Source organism: Maniola jurtina, chromosome 6, assembly GCF_905333055.1.
Source record: "Maniola jurtina chromosome 6, ilManJurt1.1, whole genome shotgun sequence".
Classification (NCBI taxonomy): domain Eukaryota; kingdom Metazoa; phylum Arthropoda; class Insecta; order Lepidoptera; family Nymphalidae; genus Maniola; species Maniola jurtina.
The window spans coordinates 6,302,385-6,319,859 of NC_060034.1; the positions used below are offsets into that span (position 1 = coordinate 6,302,385).

A 17,475-nucleotide genomic window follows, 5' to 3' on the forward strand; every position below is an offset into this window, starting at 1 on the left:
TAAAAAGTAAGGCATTTTTTTCATATGACATGTCAAGTCTCATGTCTTTTTTGAACGTTATGGTGCATTTACACATAATGGAGGCAACTCGGCGCTGTGTAGAACCATCATGACCATTTTAGTGTTCCGAGCATGGACCAATGATTTTTATATCATCTCTTAGATGATTCCAAGATATTATTACCTCGCACAGTTACCTACCTCGTGTAGAATCAAATTATTGTATTTGTTTACTTGTTTGTGGTAACTGTCAACCACAGAGTAATAATTATTACAAACGAAACGATGTTTAAAGGCGCCAATTTTAAATTCCATAAATATAAACATCTTTGGTTTTGGTCCTAACATTCGGGCAGAAAATCTATATTATTAAAGTTATCAATTTATTTCCATGATTTAAAAATTAAAATATCGAATAGTTACCTACCTACTTTTTTGTACCTACTCGAGTGACGAGTTCTGACGTCCGACTTCCGAGGACCAAAATCTAGGACAACCCGCAGCTAATAGTTTTACCGCGCTGTTCTGCCGTAGATCTATTCTTGGATTGTGTTTTTATATTTGAAAGGTAAATAAACCGGTGAGGAAATGATGCGGCGGCGGCAACTATTTCAGTACCAGATGATTGTATTTCACAATTCGCGAGCCAAAACTCTCAAGTCATATTGCGTTTGCGTGACACCGCATCACCTGAACCAGACCAGTTCGAGGTTAAGGAAAACTTATTGTAAAAACCTTGATAGCAAGTATAAAAAGAATACAACGCTAAGAAAACCCTTCTTGTGTAATACCTAAGTACTTACCTCTTTTCAAAAAAAGTGATTTAAGTGATGATAAATGATAATATTTAGGTGTTTAACAAGATTAAAATAAGTACCTATAATGAATGCCAGCGTAAAAGTGGGAACAAACTATGTGAGTATTTTATTAAGTATCTATAATTGTAGACAGAATGTAGATAAGACTGCCTAAAATATAAGATTCCGTTCTTCCTACGTTTCGTGACTGGTATTTTGTTATCATTTTACTGATAAATGAACCGATACCTTTTTTGCAATAACCTAGTAGTAATCCATCCGTATCCGTAGCTAGTTCAACAAGAAATATGAGTCTGGTTAGTAGTTTTGTACTTATATTTTATGTAATTTACTCTGCCTCCTGTTTGGTTAACGCTATCAATCAACTATTCAGTAGTAGGTACCTACTTAACTCTGACGTGGGTTAAAGAGCACATGCTTGTTATTTCTTTCGTAAAGTTATTAGAAGTTCGTGACCTTAAAGTGTGGATTTATTATAATATACTTGTGAGTTGCATAAGGAGGTACCTACCTAAAATTGAAGTGTTGATAAACTTATATTTGTGAGAACATGAGCATCATGTCCTTATCAGGATTATTTGAGACAATACCAGTATGTAATATAATAGCTTTTTTTGATAATTTAGACATCCAAAGTCTTTTTTTAACTGGGTGATAAATAAATTAATTTGTTGAAATTGCTAATTCAACAGTGTAACCTTCAATTTAAAAAAATGTAAATTAAGTACAAAGTTTTGTACTGTTGTGAAATGTTTTTCAATGAGATTTTTGTTTAAATTGGTTAACACCCAATCGCTCATTCTTTCTATATTGTGTTAAAATACTTATCACAAATGTTTGTTGCAGTAATTACTTAGTACCTATTACTTGTCATTTTCAGGTTTTACCCATTGTATTTGGTGTAGGGGCAGTGGTAATCTTAACATCAGTTTTGGCTCACCTTGTATGGGGTAAGAAGTCCAAAAGCCCCAGAAAAAGTAAGCCTCTCGTAACTTTAGTGGATCCAAATACAAAATATGCATTACCGCTGATTGAACGTGAAGAAATCAGTCATGATACAAGGAGATTCCGATTCGGTCTGCCCACCCCAGAACATGTTTTAGGTAAGTTTATAAGTATAAGTTCTATGAACACATATTAAACATGAAGATGGCAGATATAATCAGCTTTACAAGCTGCCCTCGAGGATAGCAATTCTTGCTTTTCAGGATTCCATACCGAATGGGATTGCCTTGATCTGGCCATCTGTCTGTCAGCGGGCTGCATTTCATAACCTGTAATAGATAGAGTTAAATTTTTTTGAAAAGTTACCATTGGAAAGGCTTATCTCTAAACAATATTTGCTTTCTGAGTAGGTACATATACATTAGATTGCTATGATGTTTATCATCCCCTTGAGTAAGATACCAGTAAGTACTTATCAATTATTACAGGATTGCCAATAGGCCAGCACATCCACTTATCAGTCAAGATAGATGATGACCTTATTATCAGAGCTTACACTCCAGTGTCCAGTGATGAGGAGAAGGGTTATGTTGATTTAGTCATTAAGGTAAATATTATAACTACCCATGCTTCACACTAATATTTAGAATGTAAAAGTGTCTATTTTTGACTATTTTGACCCATGAGTTTAAGTAGAATTATGTATGGTAGGATAGGACTCCAGCAAATAAACCTAGGTATATAGTTTAAGCTGGAGGAGTCAAATATGTAGGTAGGTGTAAATTTTATTTTATGTAATTTTGAATAGGTAAATAAAAAAAGCGATTGACGAAATTTCGTACAGGTTTACATACCAGGGGTGGACATAGGCTACTTTTCTCCCAGAAAATCAGAGTTCCCATGGAATTTATAAAAACCTATGTCCATCCTCTAGTATGATATAGCATAACTGAGGAAGCTCCTACTGTAGCGGAGCAGTGTGGCCTCCCACACTGCTCCCTCAAGTTGTCAGAAGTTGACGAATCAGAGCACTTGCGTCACGTTATAACACCCCTACCGCACCGCTCCACTACTGCAAGACCCTACGGCGTTATGCCTTGAATATCTATTAACAAATGATTTTCCTCATTTTAACATGAAAAAAGCAAACTGGAAAATACCTGTTGTTACCTAAACTGAGACTATTTCTTATTTTAGGTTTATTTCAAAAATGTCCATCCGAAATTCCCTGATGGTGGTAAAATGTCACAACACTTGGAAAACATGAAAATTGGCGAAACAATTGACGTACGAGGACCGTCTGGTAGACTTCAATATGCAAACAACGGTACATTCCTGATAAAGAAACTGAGAAAGGATCCGCCAGTAAAAATCATGGCCAAAAAGCTGAATATGATTGCAGGTTGGTATAAAATATACTTACAAGACTTTTTGTTGTTTGTTGGATTGTGACATGCACCTATTTAGTATGCAACCTCTTTTTTATACTTACTTACAATCATGCAATAAATGGATGGAATGCCAGCCGTTTCATCTTTGGAGTAGAATTTATGAATGTCCTTTCTTAGTATGTTGGTATGTTGTGTGATATTACATATCAGTCAGTCAGTGCTGATCACTAGCTTTGGCCCGCGACTTCATCTGCGGTACATATGTAATTTATAGCCTATGTTACTTCTGAGAAAGTGGTTTTCTTATTGTGAAAGAATTATTAAAATCGGTTAAATTCTTGTTTTAAATGTGCACTCGGTTTTTTATCTTTAACAAGTTAGTTTTTTTTTTTTTTAATGAATAAACGGGATAAAAACACTAAACTTATGCGACGAATTATTAATTAAAATTATTTAGTGGTGTGTATACAGAATTTGAAGACACCAACCTTGATTGTGTTCCTATCCATTAGTGATAATATTCTCAAGGCAACCATCTAATTATCAAAACAATGTTAGTTTTTATCTTCGTCATAATGACTGTCTCAAACTCCAAAGGTAAGGTACCTACCTATATTGTGATACCGAACTGATAGTATAAATTATCAAGTAAGACAAATTAAATTATATTCTGATTGTGCAGTCTATAGTTTTAATTTCAATATCAGTTTCCTCATAATACTTACAGTTACAGCTATTATGACTTGAGAATATAATAATCATCATCTGACCTCTACAAGTCATGTAGGACAAACTATGAAGTACCTGTCTCATATTATGATGTTAACATTGATTTATTACATAATAATAATAACCCATTAAATGATAACACTTAAGTATTTTATTAAGAAGCTAACTAGCTGACGCCCGGCACTTCGTCCGCGTGGATTTAGGTACCTATTTAAAATCCTATGGGATAATTCCGAGATAAGATGTAGTTTATGTCATGTATGCGAGAAATAACGTGGATCCGTTGATTTTTTGCTGCGTGATTGAAGGACAAAGACAAATAATCTCCTTTTTGAAGTCTGTTAAAAATGGCATAACATCCGCAGGAACCGTTGGTTTTCCCACGATAAAAAGTAGGCTATGTCACTCCTAACTATATCCGTATAAAAAAAAACCGGCCAAGTGCGAGTCAGACTGGCGCACCGAGGGTTCCGTACTCGGATATTTTTCCTACATTTTGTACAATAAATCAAAAACTATTAAGCTTAAAAATAAATAAAAATCCGTTTTAGAATGTACAAGTAAAGCCCTTTCATATGATACCTCACTTGGTAGAGTTATCTTACATTGAAAATTGAAACACATTTTAAATTTTTTTTCTGTGATGTAACCACAAATTCACTTCTTGATTTGGTTTATTTCTTTACTTGTGCTATAAGACTTACCTACCTGCCAAATTTCATAATTCTAGGTCAACGGGAAGTACCCTATAGCTTTTCTTGACAGACACGACAGACGGACGGACGGACGGACAGACAGACAGACAACAAAGTGATCCTATTTTTCTTTCCTTTTTTACTATTTTTGAAGGCTTCGTTCGGCACTGGTCTATAAGTATTTGTATTCACTCTGTGTACTGTGTTTGCGCTATAACCATGGTCCCGAATAAAAGAATATTTATTTATTTATTTATTTATAAGGGTTCCGTTTTGCCTTTTAAGGTACCTACGGAACCCTAAAAATCACGTTGATCTGTTGCTCCGTTGCGACGTAAACTCCTGTATCACTTCGACAGTCTCCGATCAAATTGTGATCGCCAATTTCAGGTACAGCAATACTTTCCTGATTGGCATAATAGTAGCTTCCTCAGAGTGTAGGATGTGTTTCCACATGTTGGTTGACAAGGATATTGTTAGACTCTTGGCATAGTCTGCAGATATCTATGTCCTGGAGCTTAAGGTACAGGTAAACCATCGCTAAAAATGCTAATATCTCTGTTTCAGGTGGCACTGGCATCACACCAATGTTACAACTTGTAAGGCACATATGTACAGATCCAACTGACAAGACCGAGTTGAGTTTGTTGTTCGCGAATCAATCTGAAGAAGATATCCTAGTGAGGCCGGAGCTTGAGAAATATCAGAGGGAACACCCTGAACAGTTCAAACTATGGTACACGATTGATAGAGCAACTGAAGGTAGGCCGTTTTAATCATTATGCCCACCTCATCCTGTATGTATGTATGTATGTATGGATATTTGTTACTCTTTCAAAATGCAAAAAATACTGGACGGATTTGGCTGAAATTTGGAATGGAGATAGATTATACGGTGAATTAACACATAGGCTACTTTTTATCCCGGAAAATCAATGAGTTTCCACGGGATTTTTAAAAACCTATATCCACGAGAACGAAGTCGCGGGCATCAGCTAGTGAACTATAAATTATTATGGAGAAGCGCGTGTGAAGTGTAACCTTAATTATCGAGCGTAAATTTAATGTATGCTAGATATAAGCCTAGATATAAGCTTTTTCAATTACATGAAAATGTAGACATATCGTATTTTCAGGTTGGCAGTACAGCACCGGATTTATTAACGACGAAATGATCAAAAACCATCTATTTCCGCCCGGCGATGACGTCATAGTGCTCATGTGTGGCCCTCCACCAATGATAAACTTCGCTTGCAACCCTGCTTTAGACAAATTGGGCTATGCAGAGAATTTACGCTTCGCATACTAGTTACATGAAAATACGAAACACAAATTATGTAATAGAACATGTTGAGGTCTTAGCTCATTTACACGACATCGTTTCTACACAGCACGCACGGCTCCACCTCAAATCGAAGTGACCGCTAGTTGGCAACGCGCTGACAGCTAGCAGAAAGCTTGTAGTCCACGCGATGACTGCTAGCAGTACGGCGTCTCCCTGTAAAATGAATGTATAGTGTATACAGTACGATTTTAAGCACATATTTGAATGTTTATTCTTTTACCGTGCGGGTGCTATGTCGTATAAGTGAGCTACGACTTTTTTACTCTGCTTTCATTTCGAATGACAAATTTTTCGTGATTTACATTCCGTCATAATAACACTTCTTTTCAGTATCTAAAACATACTGACTGACTATTATACTGTCAGTCAGTAAACTAATACAAGTACACTGGACTTGCGATTGCCGACCTGTTTTTAAAGCAGTGATGTGATGAGACATCTGTCAGTATAATGTCAAGACGAAGACCATTTGACACACTAAGAATTTCATAATTTGATTTCCGATACGCTGGGAGGGCGAATTTGAATCTGCACAAAAAATAACAGCTGTAATTTTTTTTACGACACACCTTTTCCAGCGTACTTGTACATACTACATATGTCCATTTCAATGATTATAACAGTAATCATCGGGGAACAAAATACAACGTATTTTGTTTGGGAACAATAGTATTTTATATGACCAGTATAGTTTATATATTACTTTGTTTTGAAGCCAACCTGGTTAAATATTTATTATAATTTGTACATGCTTTTTAATTTTAAGTATATTGAATCTTTGATTTTATTGTAGTGGTAGAGTTTTACATTAAAAGACAATAAACAATTGTTAATTTTTAACAGTCTTTGCATACCTATCTGTAAAAACAATGAAAGGGCATCATCTGGTCAAACCTATAAATTCTCTCATAGAAAACTTTTCAGTTGAGTCTAGAAACTTAGGCTTTTAGTTGCCAATCTCGTAAGCTATAATTCAAAAGCTATTAAATTACTATCACACTAATCAGTCCCAGTGGTTTAATTAAACATACATTGAACTGGCTCAAGGGAATTAATATATTACTCTATTTATACTTTGGTAAACGCCAAGAACTGCTTCATTTAGAGCTTAGTGTCTAAACGCACAAGACATGGATTTGCAATTAGAAAAGTTGTCTAGTGATAGAATAGATGAAGACTTTAGTAGAGTTTTCAATGGTTTTCACCTTTTACAAGGCCTAATAGGGCGACTGAGTGTACAAATTAAGTACGGATTTGCCACTGGCCCATCTCAGTGGTACTTTTTTTATGCGATCGCAATTTTAACCACATCCATTCTATGTTTAATTGGTTTTACAGTAGAATGTGAAAGTGCAAGTGGTTCCGTTTTGACAGACCATTATTTTAAGATTGGGCACATTTTAAATATGTGTCTTGTGTTAAAAACCTTTGTACGCGATATAAAAGGAAATTCTAGCAGCGAATTCTATGTAAAGTTAAGTAAAATAGACCAGAATTTAAATTTTAAAGACGGTAAACGATGCAATGAAAAGCTTGCAAAGTTTGTGAAGTATTTTTCCACTGGCCTCTTGATTTACGGAGTAACATGGGCGATCCTGTTTAACATTTACTGCATGAAAACATTATGTCCTTTCGCATTGATTGTTTTATTGCCTGAAGTGGCAAGCAGCCTCGACATAGTCATACTTACCTTTACTATTTACTTTATTTCAATTCGAGTCAATTACATAAACGAAACACTAGAGGCTATCAAAAGCAAAACCCGAAATGAAATTAAATCTTGTGAAAGACTTCTGTCAGATAAGGATTCATGTTCTTTGGATGCAATACAATGGAATCATTTATTAATGGGTATGAGGAATATTTTGACTGTAATGGCAGATTTTGTGGATTTACATCAACATCAGGTATGTTATAGATTCATCATATACACATCCAATATCTTTACATTGGCAATGATTTTTAAGGGTTTGTCTCTACTCAGATATTTTCATTTACGTGTCAAACGCTGGTATGGATAATGATTATTATTCAGAGTAGCATCTTTAAAATCAAGAATCAAGTAAGTATTAACTATCACATAACTCTCTTTATGAAATTATGAAAGATTTATCAGCTAATTTATTTTATATCGCATTATAGTGTCCGCACGACAATATAAAAGCTGCAGTAGTAATTTCTTCAAGTTTGATTATAACAATAGGAATTTTTTGTGGCTTATGTAAGGCAGCTGATGTGCTTGCAAATAAATTGGAAAAGTCAAAAAAATATTGTGTTGGTATCAGACATAGGTTTGATGAAAGTAAGTACTTTTACTTTTACTCCATAATGTAAATAATATATTATAATTATATCAATATTGATTGTAGTCGCTTAAATCATTAACTAAATTGGTTTGATGGTGGTCTTATGAATAATAAAACTGAACAATGTGATCAATCTAATGGACTAGGTACTTACCACAAATTAATACAAAATGTATTACTTAGATATTCAAAATAGTATAATAGAAATATTTCAGCGTACAAGATAGAATGTTTGGACAGAAGTTATTGCAATATATAAAACAGATTGGTTGGAACTTAAAGAAAGAGTAAAATATAGGTAAATAACGCTAACAAGTAGTCAAGTACCAATTAGAAATGAACTAACAAAAAAAAACAGAACTTCAATTTTATCATACTAAAACTCCAACATTAATAAATGGGATGATGACTACTAGTCAAATTAGCGACTTTTTATCAAACGTCAAAACGCTCGCTTAATATGGGCGCTTAATATACAGCATATTAAGCGCCCATATTAAGCGAGCGTTTTGAAAGTTATGAAATACACAGATGTGACGTCATAAACATTTGATGTAATTTTAGTTAAATCGATAGCTTAAAATGGTTAGCAAACTTGTATTTGTGTTTTATGAATTATTATTGACATAGGCATCATCCCAATTATTTGATTACTTATTAAAAACTTGTTTTCTTAAAAAACACATTTTGTTCCAGGCATTTCCAGGCGCAATGCTAAGCGTATGCTACTGTTATTAGACACTAAATACGAGCTATCCATTTATGATATTTACACATTAGGTACTGGTGTCCAAGTAAAGCTGTTGGCGATCATTGCTACATACACGATAGTTCTATTGCAGTTTGCATTAGAATAGCCTGTGTTCAACGCTTCTCTTTACTATTAGTTACCTATATACTGTTACGTTTAAACATTAAAAATTATCTAGGTTTGAATTTGTTGTAATTATGAAAACTGCAGAATACTTATCTAATGACATACTGGAAGAGAATCATCTGAGACTTTTCAGGCCATTTCGTGCCATACAAATGATGTTGGGTTCGTGCAGAGTGGACGCTAGAAATAGATTTGTAACCTCGCCAACAAAGGCACAAAAGCTTTACACGCTACTCTGTATAGTAATTTGCACAGCCTTATATATAAGTGTCGCGGTCCACTTTTTGTCGAGATTGTGGGCATATCAAAATATATATTACTTGACTATGTTAGCATTTGCATTACATTACTCAACGTTTGTCTGCAATATCGTACACGCCCGATTCATGAACAACGATGAAAATGTAAAGTTTTACATGAAAACCCAAGAAATCGATCGCAAGCTGAAGATTAATAATAACAAATTCATAAATGACTTGATATTCAATTCAAACATAGTAACAGTTGGTACGATGGTAGTAATTTTATTACTGCTGTACGCTACCGCTTTATCCCAGGATTTTATAATCTACATCAGTTGCAGCGGATTATTTTACAGCATGTTGGGTTGTATGTTAGAATGGTTGCATTGTTCGAATCTCCTAATGGTTTTCTACATTCGACTGCGCTACATTAATGCAATAATAACTAACCACATCGAAGGCACGGATGACATAAAGATTGTAGATATGAATAAAGTGATAATTCCTAGTATGAAAGTATTGCGTTTCATAGCATCAAGTGCACATGATTTTAATAATAGCGAAACTGACATTTATCTAAGAGACATTTTTGAGGAATTAATCAGATTTCAGAACTTGTACCGATTTCAGGTTAGTAACCTCCTAGTAAATAGTCAAGAAACAAAATAAGATGAATTAGATGTACCTACTTATGTAATTAAGATACTGGATTTTAAAAAAACGTTTTTAAATCTAATATCTTGATGATTTATGTCAGTAAAATACGGTTATATAAATTGATTCTATATAAAGACCTAACCACACTTAGGTCCAGACTCCAGAATATAAAACATCAATCACATCAACATATAAAACACATGCCCATTTTATGCGGTATGCCAATAATAATAATAATAATACCTAAAGAATAATAAAACTAAAATTATAATATTTCAGGTATTTCTGTTTTGTTTCAAATTTGTTACAAGCACTCTACTAGCTTTCGAGTATATGCTTGTGGCACTGCAAAATAATGTAAGTACAAAATAAATAACTACCTACGTTTTATTTAGCTGTAGACGTATAATTGCCATACTACATAAGATTCTGGGGTTCCGTCCCGCCAGTGGGACCCATCACTAAACCTCCGCTGTCAATCCATCCGTCTGTCTGTCCATCAGCGGGCTGTATGTCATGAACCATAATGAAGGTAGAGATTTGAAAGCACAGAAGTTGTATTTCTATTGCCGCGATACAACAAATAATAATAAAAAATTCTAAATAGCCGCCATGAAAATTAAAAAATGATCTTTTTAGGGTTCCGTACCTCAAAAGGAAAAACGGAACTCTTATAGGATCACTTTGTTGTGTCTGTCTGTCGTGTCTGTCAAGAAAACCCATATGGTACTTCCCGTTGACCTAGAATCATGACATTTGGCAGGTAGGTTGGTCTTATAGCACAAGTAAAGAAATACATCCATACCGTGAATTTGTGGTTACATCACAGAAAAAAAAAAATTAAAATGTATTTCAATTTTCAAAGTAAGATAACTATACCAAGTAGGCTATCATATGAAAGAGCTTTACTTGTATATTCTAAAACAGATTTTTATTTATTTTTATGCAAAATAGTTTTTGATTTATCGTGCAAAATGTCGGAGAAATACCCGAGTACGGAACCCTCAGTGCGCGAGTCTGACTCGCACTTGACCGTTTATTTTTCAGATTTTGTTATGGATAGAGTACATAGTTCTACCAACAATAACTGCTGTCGATTTGCTCATAATTATCATCCTTAGTATACGATGTGAAGCATTCTCCAGGGAAATTAAAAAGACGAAATATTTATGTACAACTATCCTATCTCTATATTATGGAGGCAAGTATTTAAAAATGCTATAATACATACAAAATCCTCATTATTTGAATGTCAAAATCTTTAGTCTTTGGGATTTTCAGGACCTTTGCGACAGAAAGCTATTAAAATGCTGAAAATGATCGTAGAGAAACCACCACAGTTTTCAATATACGACATGTGGTATATGGACGCTCCAACTATGATCAACATGATTAATTTGGTCACAACACTCATGGTCTCACTACTTCAGTTTGCTTGGCTTTAGGACCTTTGGGCGGAAACCTATTAAATGCTACAAAAATGAACTACTGAACCGATTTAGAAAATTCTTTCACCAGTAAAAAGCTACAATATTCCTGAGTAACATGGGTTATATTGTATTTGCAAAAAAATTAGAGATCCCTACGTAAATTGTAATAAGCTACCTGTGCGAAGCTGGAGCGGGTCGCTAGTATACTATAAATAACGTATTTTCAAATTACTATTAACGAAAAAAATTAAAAATCATTTATTATACAGTACCTAAACAATGTATTCTAAATTATTATTATCTGCATACTTATATAATAATTAATTTTAGTGGATTGATTGTAAATTACATATAGGCACTTATAGTGAAGTAAATTAAAATTACGATTATCTTAATTTGTTTGGACGGAATATTGTCATTTAACAGTAATTATAATAATCCCTTATAAAACTATAAAATGTATAATAAATTCATAAATATACTATGATGAACTCTGCCTCTGTTCATTCTTATTTATTTCTGATTTGTACAAAATACAATAGCTACCTGAAATCAGTTACAGATCTATATTTTATAGATACACATAGTTCATTTAAACAAGAATGATTTTGAAAAAGTATCATTTTTATATTCTTAAAGTATTACTTCTATTAGGTTTGTGTTAAAATTACACAATAACAACAACATTAATGAACAGACAAAATTCTAAATCATTCTACAAACCAATATATTCTTATTTGAATCAACTGTATACATCTTATTCATTAAAATATTTTGTCAGCGTACAAATCAAATTATTATAGTAATTAATACAAAATGCTACTTATCTATGAATTGCAATAAGGCTAAGATAATATCAGATCTGTTAAGTTATAGTCATTACATAATATTATATATACAAAATTAAATTACAAAATGCATTTGGAATAAAATGTCTGCAAAACTTATAAGAATTTTTAAAAATACATAGATTGGATTAACTTATTTCAAATGGACCTTATAATTTCCTGTCTCAGTCTAAATTTTGTGATTTTGATAATATAGTCTAATATCAAAACAATATCTTTTTCAAGAACATTATGCTTGTCAGGGCTAACAATATAATTGAATTAGAATTTACCGACCCAGTGTTACAACGATGATCAAGGAAGCAGAAACACCATACAGTGTCATCATACCAGTCTCTGAAAATTAAACAAAATTGGTTAAGCACCGTCATCAACATCTCTAGCCTACTACTGAGCATGGGTCTGGTCATAATGTGAAGGGTTTAGGCCATAGTCCACCACGTTAGTGCGGAGTTATTGGCAGCCCCCTTCTCACTTCTTCACACCCCTTTGAGAACACTCGCTCTTCTCAGACTTGGGCGCGTTTGGAACCCTCGTAGCTTTAGTTTTAAGTTGCGTAATTAATTATCACCACTATATCGTACAAATTAAACAATTTTGACCATCAAAAGGAGTACAATTGTACCTACTTTAAATAAATGATTTTGACTTTGACTTTGAACATCATAGAGAACTCTCAGGCATGGCTTTCTTACGTTGTTTTTAATGTAATTTTCATGATATTTAATTGCTTAGAACGCACATAACTCCGAAAAGTTAGAGGTTCCTGGAATCGAATCCCCAAACTCCAGAATTGAAGATGTCTTAACCACTAGGCTATCATCGAAACCTAGTACTATTTTAATAAGTATTAAGTTAGTGTTATGCGTGAGTACGTCATTGGTGGTATCAAAGTTGAAAACTGGTTTTTTCTGACAATGGGTTAAGGAAAACTATAATTTAAATCATACCTTTTTATATCCAATTCCTTGATGGTATTATTGACATAGTTGCCTAAATTGACATCTTTGGCAGCTGCACGGCAACCTTCGTATGTATCGGCTGGTATATCAGTTCGGAATGCTTTGAAATTACTAAGACAATCTCTTGTGATAACTTCCTTGGCTGAAAATATTTTATATTAAATTCAGTTTTCTAGCTTCAGTAAATTCTAGCATATGGTCTTTTAATAATATTTTTAAATTCATAATATCATAAATTGCAAAACCGGCAGGATTCTATGTCTCACTTGAATATCACACCCAGAGTGCCTTCAAGATTTAAGATTCATCTATTTATTGAGAACACAGCATGCATCCAGCCATTTCTGGTATACATTTTGCAATATAATAATATTCTGAATTGATAAATTATTTATTATTTTAAAATAATTGACAAAATAGTTTATGAATTATTATGATGCCTACTAACCTCCTTTTCTCTCGATCAGTTTAACACATACATCTTCATTGTCGGGACAGGGATTACCCAAATATCCAACTCCTCTCCAGTTAAATGGCTGACCACATCCTGGTGTAGCTGTTGTGCATTGGTAACACCATATTGCATAGCCTGGAAATGAAAACAGACAGTCGGACTGAATGAAACATTTGGAATGTAATGTATCAGCAACTCAGGCTGAAATCTATAGAGGGCACTGAGACTTTGCTTAAACTCGAGACAGATTTATATCTATGCAGTCTGGTTTTAACTCTTTTCAAGTCTGAGCTAAGTCAAAGTACTTTTTAGAACTCATAGGCTACAAGCCTCAGTGTACTCATAACTTGAATATCTGTCAAATCTACCCACCAGCAACAAATGATTTTAAGTGAATTTATTTAAGTAGTTTAATTTTTAAAGAAAGCTAGTAGTAATAAGTAGCAAATTTTATACTTATTTAAAAATTAATGTTTGTTACCAATGCACTTTTATTGAGACTTTGTACAATTATTGTTAGCACCTGCATGAAGATTTTGGATGATGCATGTGAGCCAAATAAATTAAAATGCCTGCCAGGCATATTAAATAATTTGAATACAAAATCTGAGTGTTATTGTAGATAGTTTCTCTTGTGAAACACAGCTTTTGCCTGGATATTGACCAAACAAAAAAGTGTTTTCCAATCTAAGTTAACTAAGTCAGTTGGCTAAGTTCTGTCCATTGCTCCAACTGCCCGGGTATGAATGCTCTTATATCAAAATACAAGATTCATAATCAAATAGGTTAGGTATGTACTAACCAGTTATACCTAACCAGTTTTATTGTTTTCTTTATAATAATATATAAAATGAACTACTGCTCAGTCCCTCTCTATTAACAAAGAAGCTTTGTTGCACTTCAATGCAAGATGTTTCAAATACTCCGGTAAACCACACCCAACAGATTCCTGCATTTTCAGTGCCAGTTACAATAGTTAATACTCACATCCATTGAAAACTGTTGACAAAACTGAAACGAACACAAGTATCTGCATATCAGCGTTTTAATTATATTGCCTCTTAACTTTTATTAATTGCCGGAAAAATTACAAAATTTAGAGCACTTGAGCCATAGACTAAAAATGTAATTTTGAAAAATTTGACAGTTGTAAGTTGACATTTGAATTATAATAAAGTCGATGGCGGCGCTACATGCTTACAACAAACAGGAAACAACAAGCACTGACAATCATGTGGATGGGTGTTTGCATATGCTTGCCAACGGTTGGGAGTGCTTGAAGGTGCCTGAAGTAAGTCGTTTGATCCAATTGGCTGCAAGCCAAACACTGTTAAAAATGTGCTCTGTGGTGTTTGCCAATATATTTTGCTGTATGTTGTTTCATGTTTGTCGCAAAATTTTGATCTCAAACCATAGTAATATTAAAATGGGTAACATTGGAATAATGGCGGAGATATTTTTTTTTCAAATTTTGGTTTGAAGAATAGTTTAGTATCTTTCGTGGAATGTGCTCACTGTTCTCGGACGTTTATGAACAATTAACAATACAAAAGAAAAGGTAAATACTGAGCTCAAAAATTATTTTATATGGGCCGTCTCATAACACCTATGCTTGGAAAACAGACGTTTTTACAGTAGGTAGAAACTTACAGTACAGTAAGGTTACAGTAACTAGAAAAGAGCTGATAACTTTCAAACGGCTGAACCGATTTTCTTGGATTATAGCTAAGAACACTCTTGATCAAGCCATCTGTCAAACGAAAAAAACTAAATTGAAATCGGTTCATTAGTTTAAGAGCTACGGTGCCACAGACAGATACACAGATACATACGTCAAACTTATAACACCTCTCTTTTTGGGACGGGGGTTGAAAATATATAACATATAACATCAGGTAGGTAGGTAGGTAAAAAAATAAGTAAGAAAACAAAGATGAAGGTAAGGTGATTTTTATACAGTGTGATTGTACAAAAGACACCACTGTATGTTACATAAATCTATCACAGAAATATTAAAAGTTTTTGTTTGGTATTATTACTCTCCGTTTATCTGTAACTTCGGAAAACATCTCAATCTGGAATTTGACACTAGACTCTCAAGAGTTAAACCGTACAGTTTACCTATAACGTAACGTAGGTATATGACGTAAAATAATATTTTAGTAATTAATCATTATTGTTCTCAGTTGGTTGTTCGTCAGGGTATACCGCCGCTCTGAGCATCATCAAATCTTCTTTATTCAAATCAATGCACATCGTACCAATAACATCCTCTACTCCTATAGTCCCATCATTACTTAAATCTACTTCTTTTACTAGGCTGTCTAGAAGCTTTGGAGCCATTTTGTGACCTAATTTTGATAAGGTTTCTCTAAAATATTCTCTATCTATTAGGCCTGTATTACCCGGATCTAACACTTTCAAAGCTGAACGCAGTTCTTCCTCAATTGGAAAATCTCTTTGTCGTAATGTCACCATTTTCAAAAACTGTTCGTAATTAATATGACCTTGCGGATGTGGTGGCCTGACACAAAATGCTATGAGCTCTTGCAACTGTTCTGGTGTAAATGTCATCAGAAGCAGTGATTTTAGCATGTAAACTAATTCTTTTTCAGTTATGTATCCATGGATATCAGTATACGCTGGAGTGTAATTTTGATATAGTTCCCAAAGCTGCTCTACTTCTGCAATTTGGTCTGGTCTCAACTCGAATTTAGGTTTAATGGCTTCTGACGAGTCGGTAAAATTAAATGGCGCAGCTGGATCTGGCGGTGGTGGCTCCACAAATTCCTCCTCCTCAACTTGTTCTTCGTCTTTTTGCTCTTTTTCTTCCCCTTTAACTTTCTCACCTTCTAACTCCTCTCCTTCAAGTTCTTCACCTTCGATTACTTTTTCTTCTTGTCTTTCTTCTCCTTCAATATGTTCTCCCTCTACATGCTCATCCTCCTCATGTTCTCCCTCAATATGTTCTCCTTCAATATGCTCTCCCTCAATATGTTCTCCCTCAATATGTTCTCCCTCAATATGTTCTCCCTCAATATGTTCTCCCTCAATATGCTCTCCCTCAATATGTTCTCCCTCAATATGTTCTCTCTCAATATGTTCTCTCTCAATATGTTGTTCTTCTTCAACTTGTTCCCCTTCAACATGTTGTCCTTCTGCTTTCTCAAATCTTTCTCCTTCAAGTTTTGCGATTTCATCTTCTTTTGTTTCTATACCTTCACCGGTACCAGATTCAGGAATTTCAGTACCACTTACAGCGTTTTCATCTTCCATGTTTTGAAAACTTTAGCAATTTACGTTTGATAAATTCTTGTTGTTTTTATTAATATTGTATGTAGATGTTTTAAAAACTATTAATAATTTAATTTTTAATTAAGTTAGGTATTATTTTAGTTAAGGTTATTTCATACCAAGAATTTGTCTTTGCATCTGGGTTTTCTGAACTGCGTTCTTAAAGTAAAAATTAAATTCTCTGTAAGTCTGCCATATAGATTAAGACTTTCAAGTGATATAAAATCAAGAATATCAATAAAATCTTCTAAAAGTGCATCTCGTACTTTATCTAAAAAATCAAACATTTAGAAAAACTCAAAAGACAACAGTGAATAGGTACTGACTGCTGACAAGAACATGACAAAAACGACAATACGTAGAAAAGACTGGAAAAGATAGTTAATTTATTTTATCTTTGCCAGTACAAAAATACCTTTTACTAAATAAAAGAGAATATAACCGCGGACCGCATTTTTATTTTATTTAAGCTATTATGAATT

The 17,475-nt window shown here is 33.8% G+C and overlaps 5 protein-coding genes across 13 annotated transcripts in view; 3 read left to right on the forward strand and 2 right to left on the reverse strand.

Annotated features, from left to right (window-relative positions):
* Nucleotides 1-6,763, forward strand: part of LOC123866368 (NADH-cytochrome b5 reductase 2) — a 28,992-nt gene extending 22,229 nt beyond the window's left edge. The window contains exons 1-7 of one of the 5 annotated variants that reach the window (XM_045907893.1): nt 1,171-1,410; nt 1,699-1,921; nt 2,252-2,370; nt 2,961-3,165; nt 5,146-5,340; nt 5,715-5,924; nt 6,193-6,763. In XM_045907893.1, coding sequence (XP_045763849.1) covers nt 1,369-1,410; nt 1,699-1,921; nt 2,252-2,370; nt 2,961-3,165; nt 5,146-5,340; nt 5,715-5,887 — 957 coding nt within the window. In that variant the 5' untranslated portion in view covers nt 1,171-1,368 and the 3' untranslated portion in view covers nt 5,888-5,924; nt 6,193-6,763. Of the gene's footprint in view, nt 1-488; nt 916-990; nt 1,115-1,169; nt 1,411-1,698; nt 1,922-2,251; nt 2,371-2,960; nt 3,166-5,145; nt 5,341-5,714 lie in introns of those variants that run through there. The other 4 variants (XM_045907894.1, XM_045907895.1, XM_045907892.1 and 1 more) reach the window with 4 other exon arrangements.
* A 116-nt stretch (nt 6,764-6,879) lies between these two features.
* Nucleotides 6,880-7,951, forward strand: LOC123866369. Its single transcript, XM_045907897.1, has one exon. The coding sequence runs from the start codon at nt 7,054-7,056 to the stop codon at nt 7,942-7,944; it is 891 nt and encodes a 296-aa protein (XP_045763853.1). The 5' UTR covers nt 6,880-7,053; the 3' UTR covers nt 7,945-7,951.
* Nucleotides 7,952-8,140: 189 nt separating this feature from the next.
* LOC123866365 lies at nt 8,141-12,552 on the forward strand. Of its 3 annotated transcripts, XM_045907886.1 has the most exons (5): nt 8,141-8,225; nt 8,926-9,978; nt 10,285-10,362; nt 11,053-11,206; nt 11,287-12,552. In XM_045907886.1, exons 2-5 carry the CDS (start codon nt 9,178-9,180, stop codon nt 11,448-11,450), a joined length of 1,197 nt encoding a protein of 398 aa, XP_045763842.1. In that variant the 5' UTR covers nt 8,141-8,225; nt 8,926-9,177; the 3' UTR covers nt 11,451-12,552. The 3 variants fall into 3 exon arrangements, with proteins under 3 accessions (XP_045763842.1, XP_045763844.1, XP_045763843.1); XM_045907888.1 differs by lacking the exon at nt 11,287-12,552 and having other exon boundaries at nt 11,053-11,243; XM_045907887.1 differs by lacking the exon at nt 8,141-8,225 and having other exon boundaries at nt 8,825-9,978.
* LOC123866372 lies at nt 11,915-14,846 on the reverse strand. The gene is made up of 4 exons (XM_045907899.1): nt 14,687-14,846; nt 13,694-13,834; nt 13,234-13,387; nt 11,915-12,619 (listed from the first exon to the last, which is right to left on the reverse strand). Exons 1-4 carry the CDS (start codon nt 14,733-14,735, stop codon nt 12,487-12,489), a joined length of 477 nt encoding a protein of 158 aa, XP_045763855.1. The 5' UTR covers nt 14,736-14,846; the 3' UTR covers nt 11,915-12,486.
* A 787-nt stretch (nt 14,847-15,633) lies between these two features.
* On the reverse strand, nt 15,634-17,337 carry LOC123866366. Of its 3 annotated transcripts, none has more exons than XM_045907891.1 (2): nt 16,786-17,337; nt 15,634-16,725 (listed from the first exon to the last, which is right to left on the reverse strand). In XM_045907891.1, the coding sequence occupies exons 1-2, from the start codon at nt 16,973-16,975 to the stop codon at nt 15,866-15,868; spliced, it is 1,050 nt and encodes a 349-aa protein (XP_045763847.1). In that variant the 5' UTR covers nt 16,976-17,337; the 3' UTR covers nt 15,634-15,865. The 3 variants fall into 3 exon arrangements, with proteins under 3 accessions (XP_045763847.1, XP_045763846.1, XP_045763845.1); XM_045907890.1 differs by having other exon boundaries at nt 15,634-16,695; nt 16,756-17,337; XM_045907889.1 differs by having other exon boundaries at nt 15,634-17,337.
* Nucleotides 17,338-17,475: the final 138 nt, after the last annotated feature.

Coding starts and splice junctions, on each gene's coding strand:
- LOC123866369 (XM_045907897.1), top strand. CDS start 7,054: ATGGATTTGCAATTAGAAAAGTTGTCTAGTGATAGAATAGATGAAGAC.
- LOC123866365 (XM_045907886.1), top strand. CDS start 9,178: ATGAAAACTGCAGAATACTTATCTAATGACATACTGGAAGAGAATCAT. Junction 9,979..10,284: donor AGAACTTGTACCGATTTCAG/GTTAGTAACCTC, acceptor ATAATATTTCAG/GTATTTCTGTTTTGTTTCAA. Junction 10,363..11,052: donor TTGTGGCACTGCAAAATAAT/GTAAGTACAAAA, acceptor TTTATTTTTCAG/ATTTTGTTATGGATAGAGTA.
- LOC123866372 (XM_045907899.1), bottom strand. CDS start 14,735: ATGCAGATACTTGTGTTCGTTTCAGTTTTGTCAACAGTTTTCAATGGA. Junction 13,835..14,686: donor GTCAACAGTTTTCAATGGAT/GTGAGTATTAAC, acceptor TTTCATTTCCAG/GCTATGCAATATGGTGTTAC. Junction 12,620..13,233: donor AAGGAATTGGATATAAAAAG/GTATGATTTAAA, acceptor TTTAATTTTCAG/AGACTGGTATGATGACACTG.
- LOC123866366 (XM_045907889.1), bottom strand. CDS start 16,975: ATGGAAGATGAAAACGCTGTAAGTGGTACTGAAATTCCTGAATCTGGT.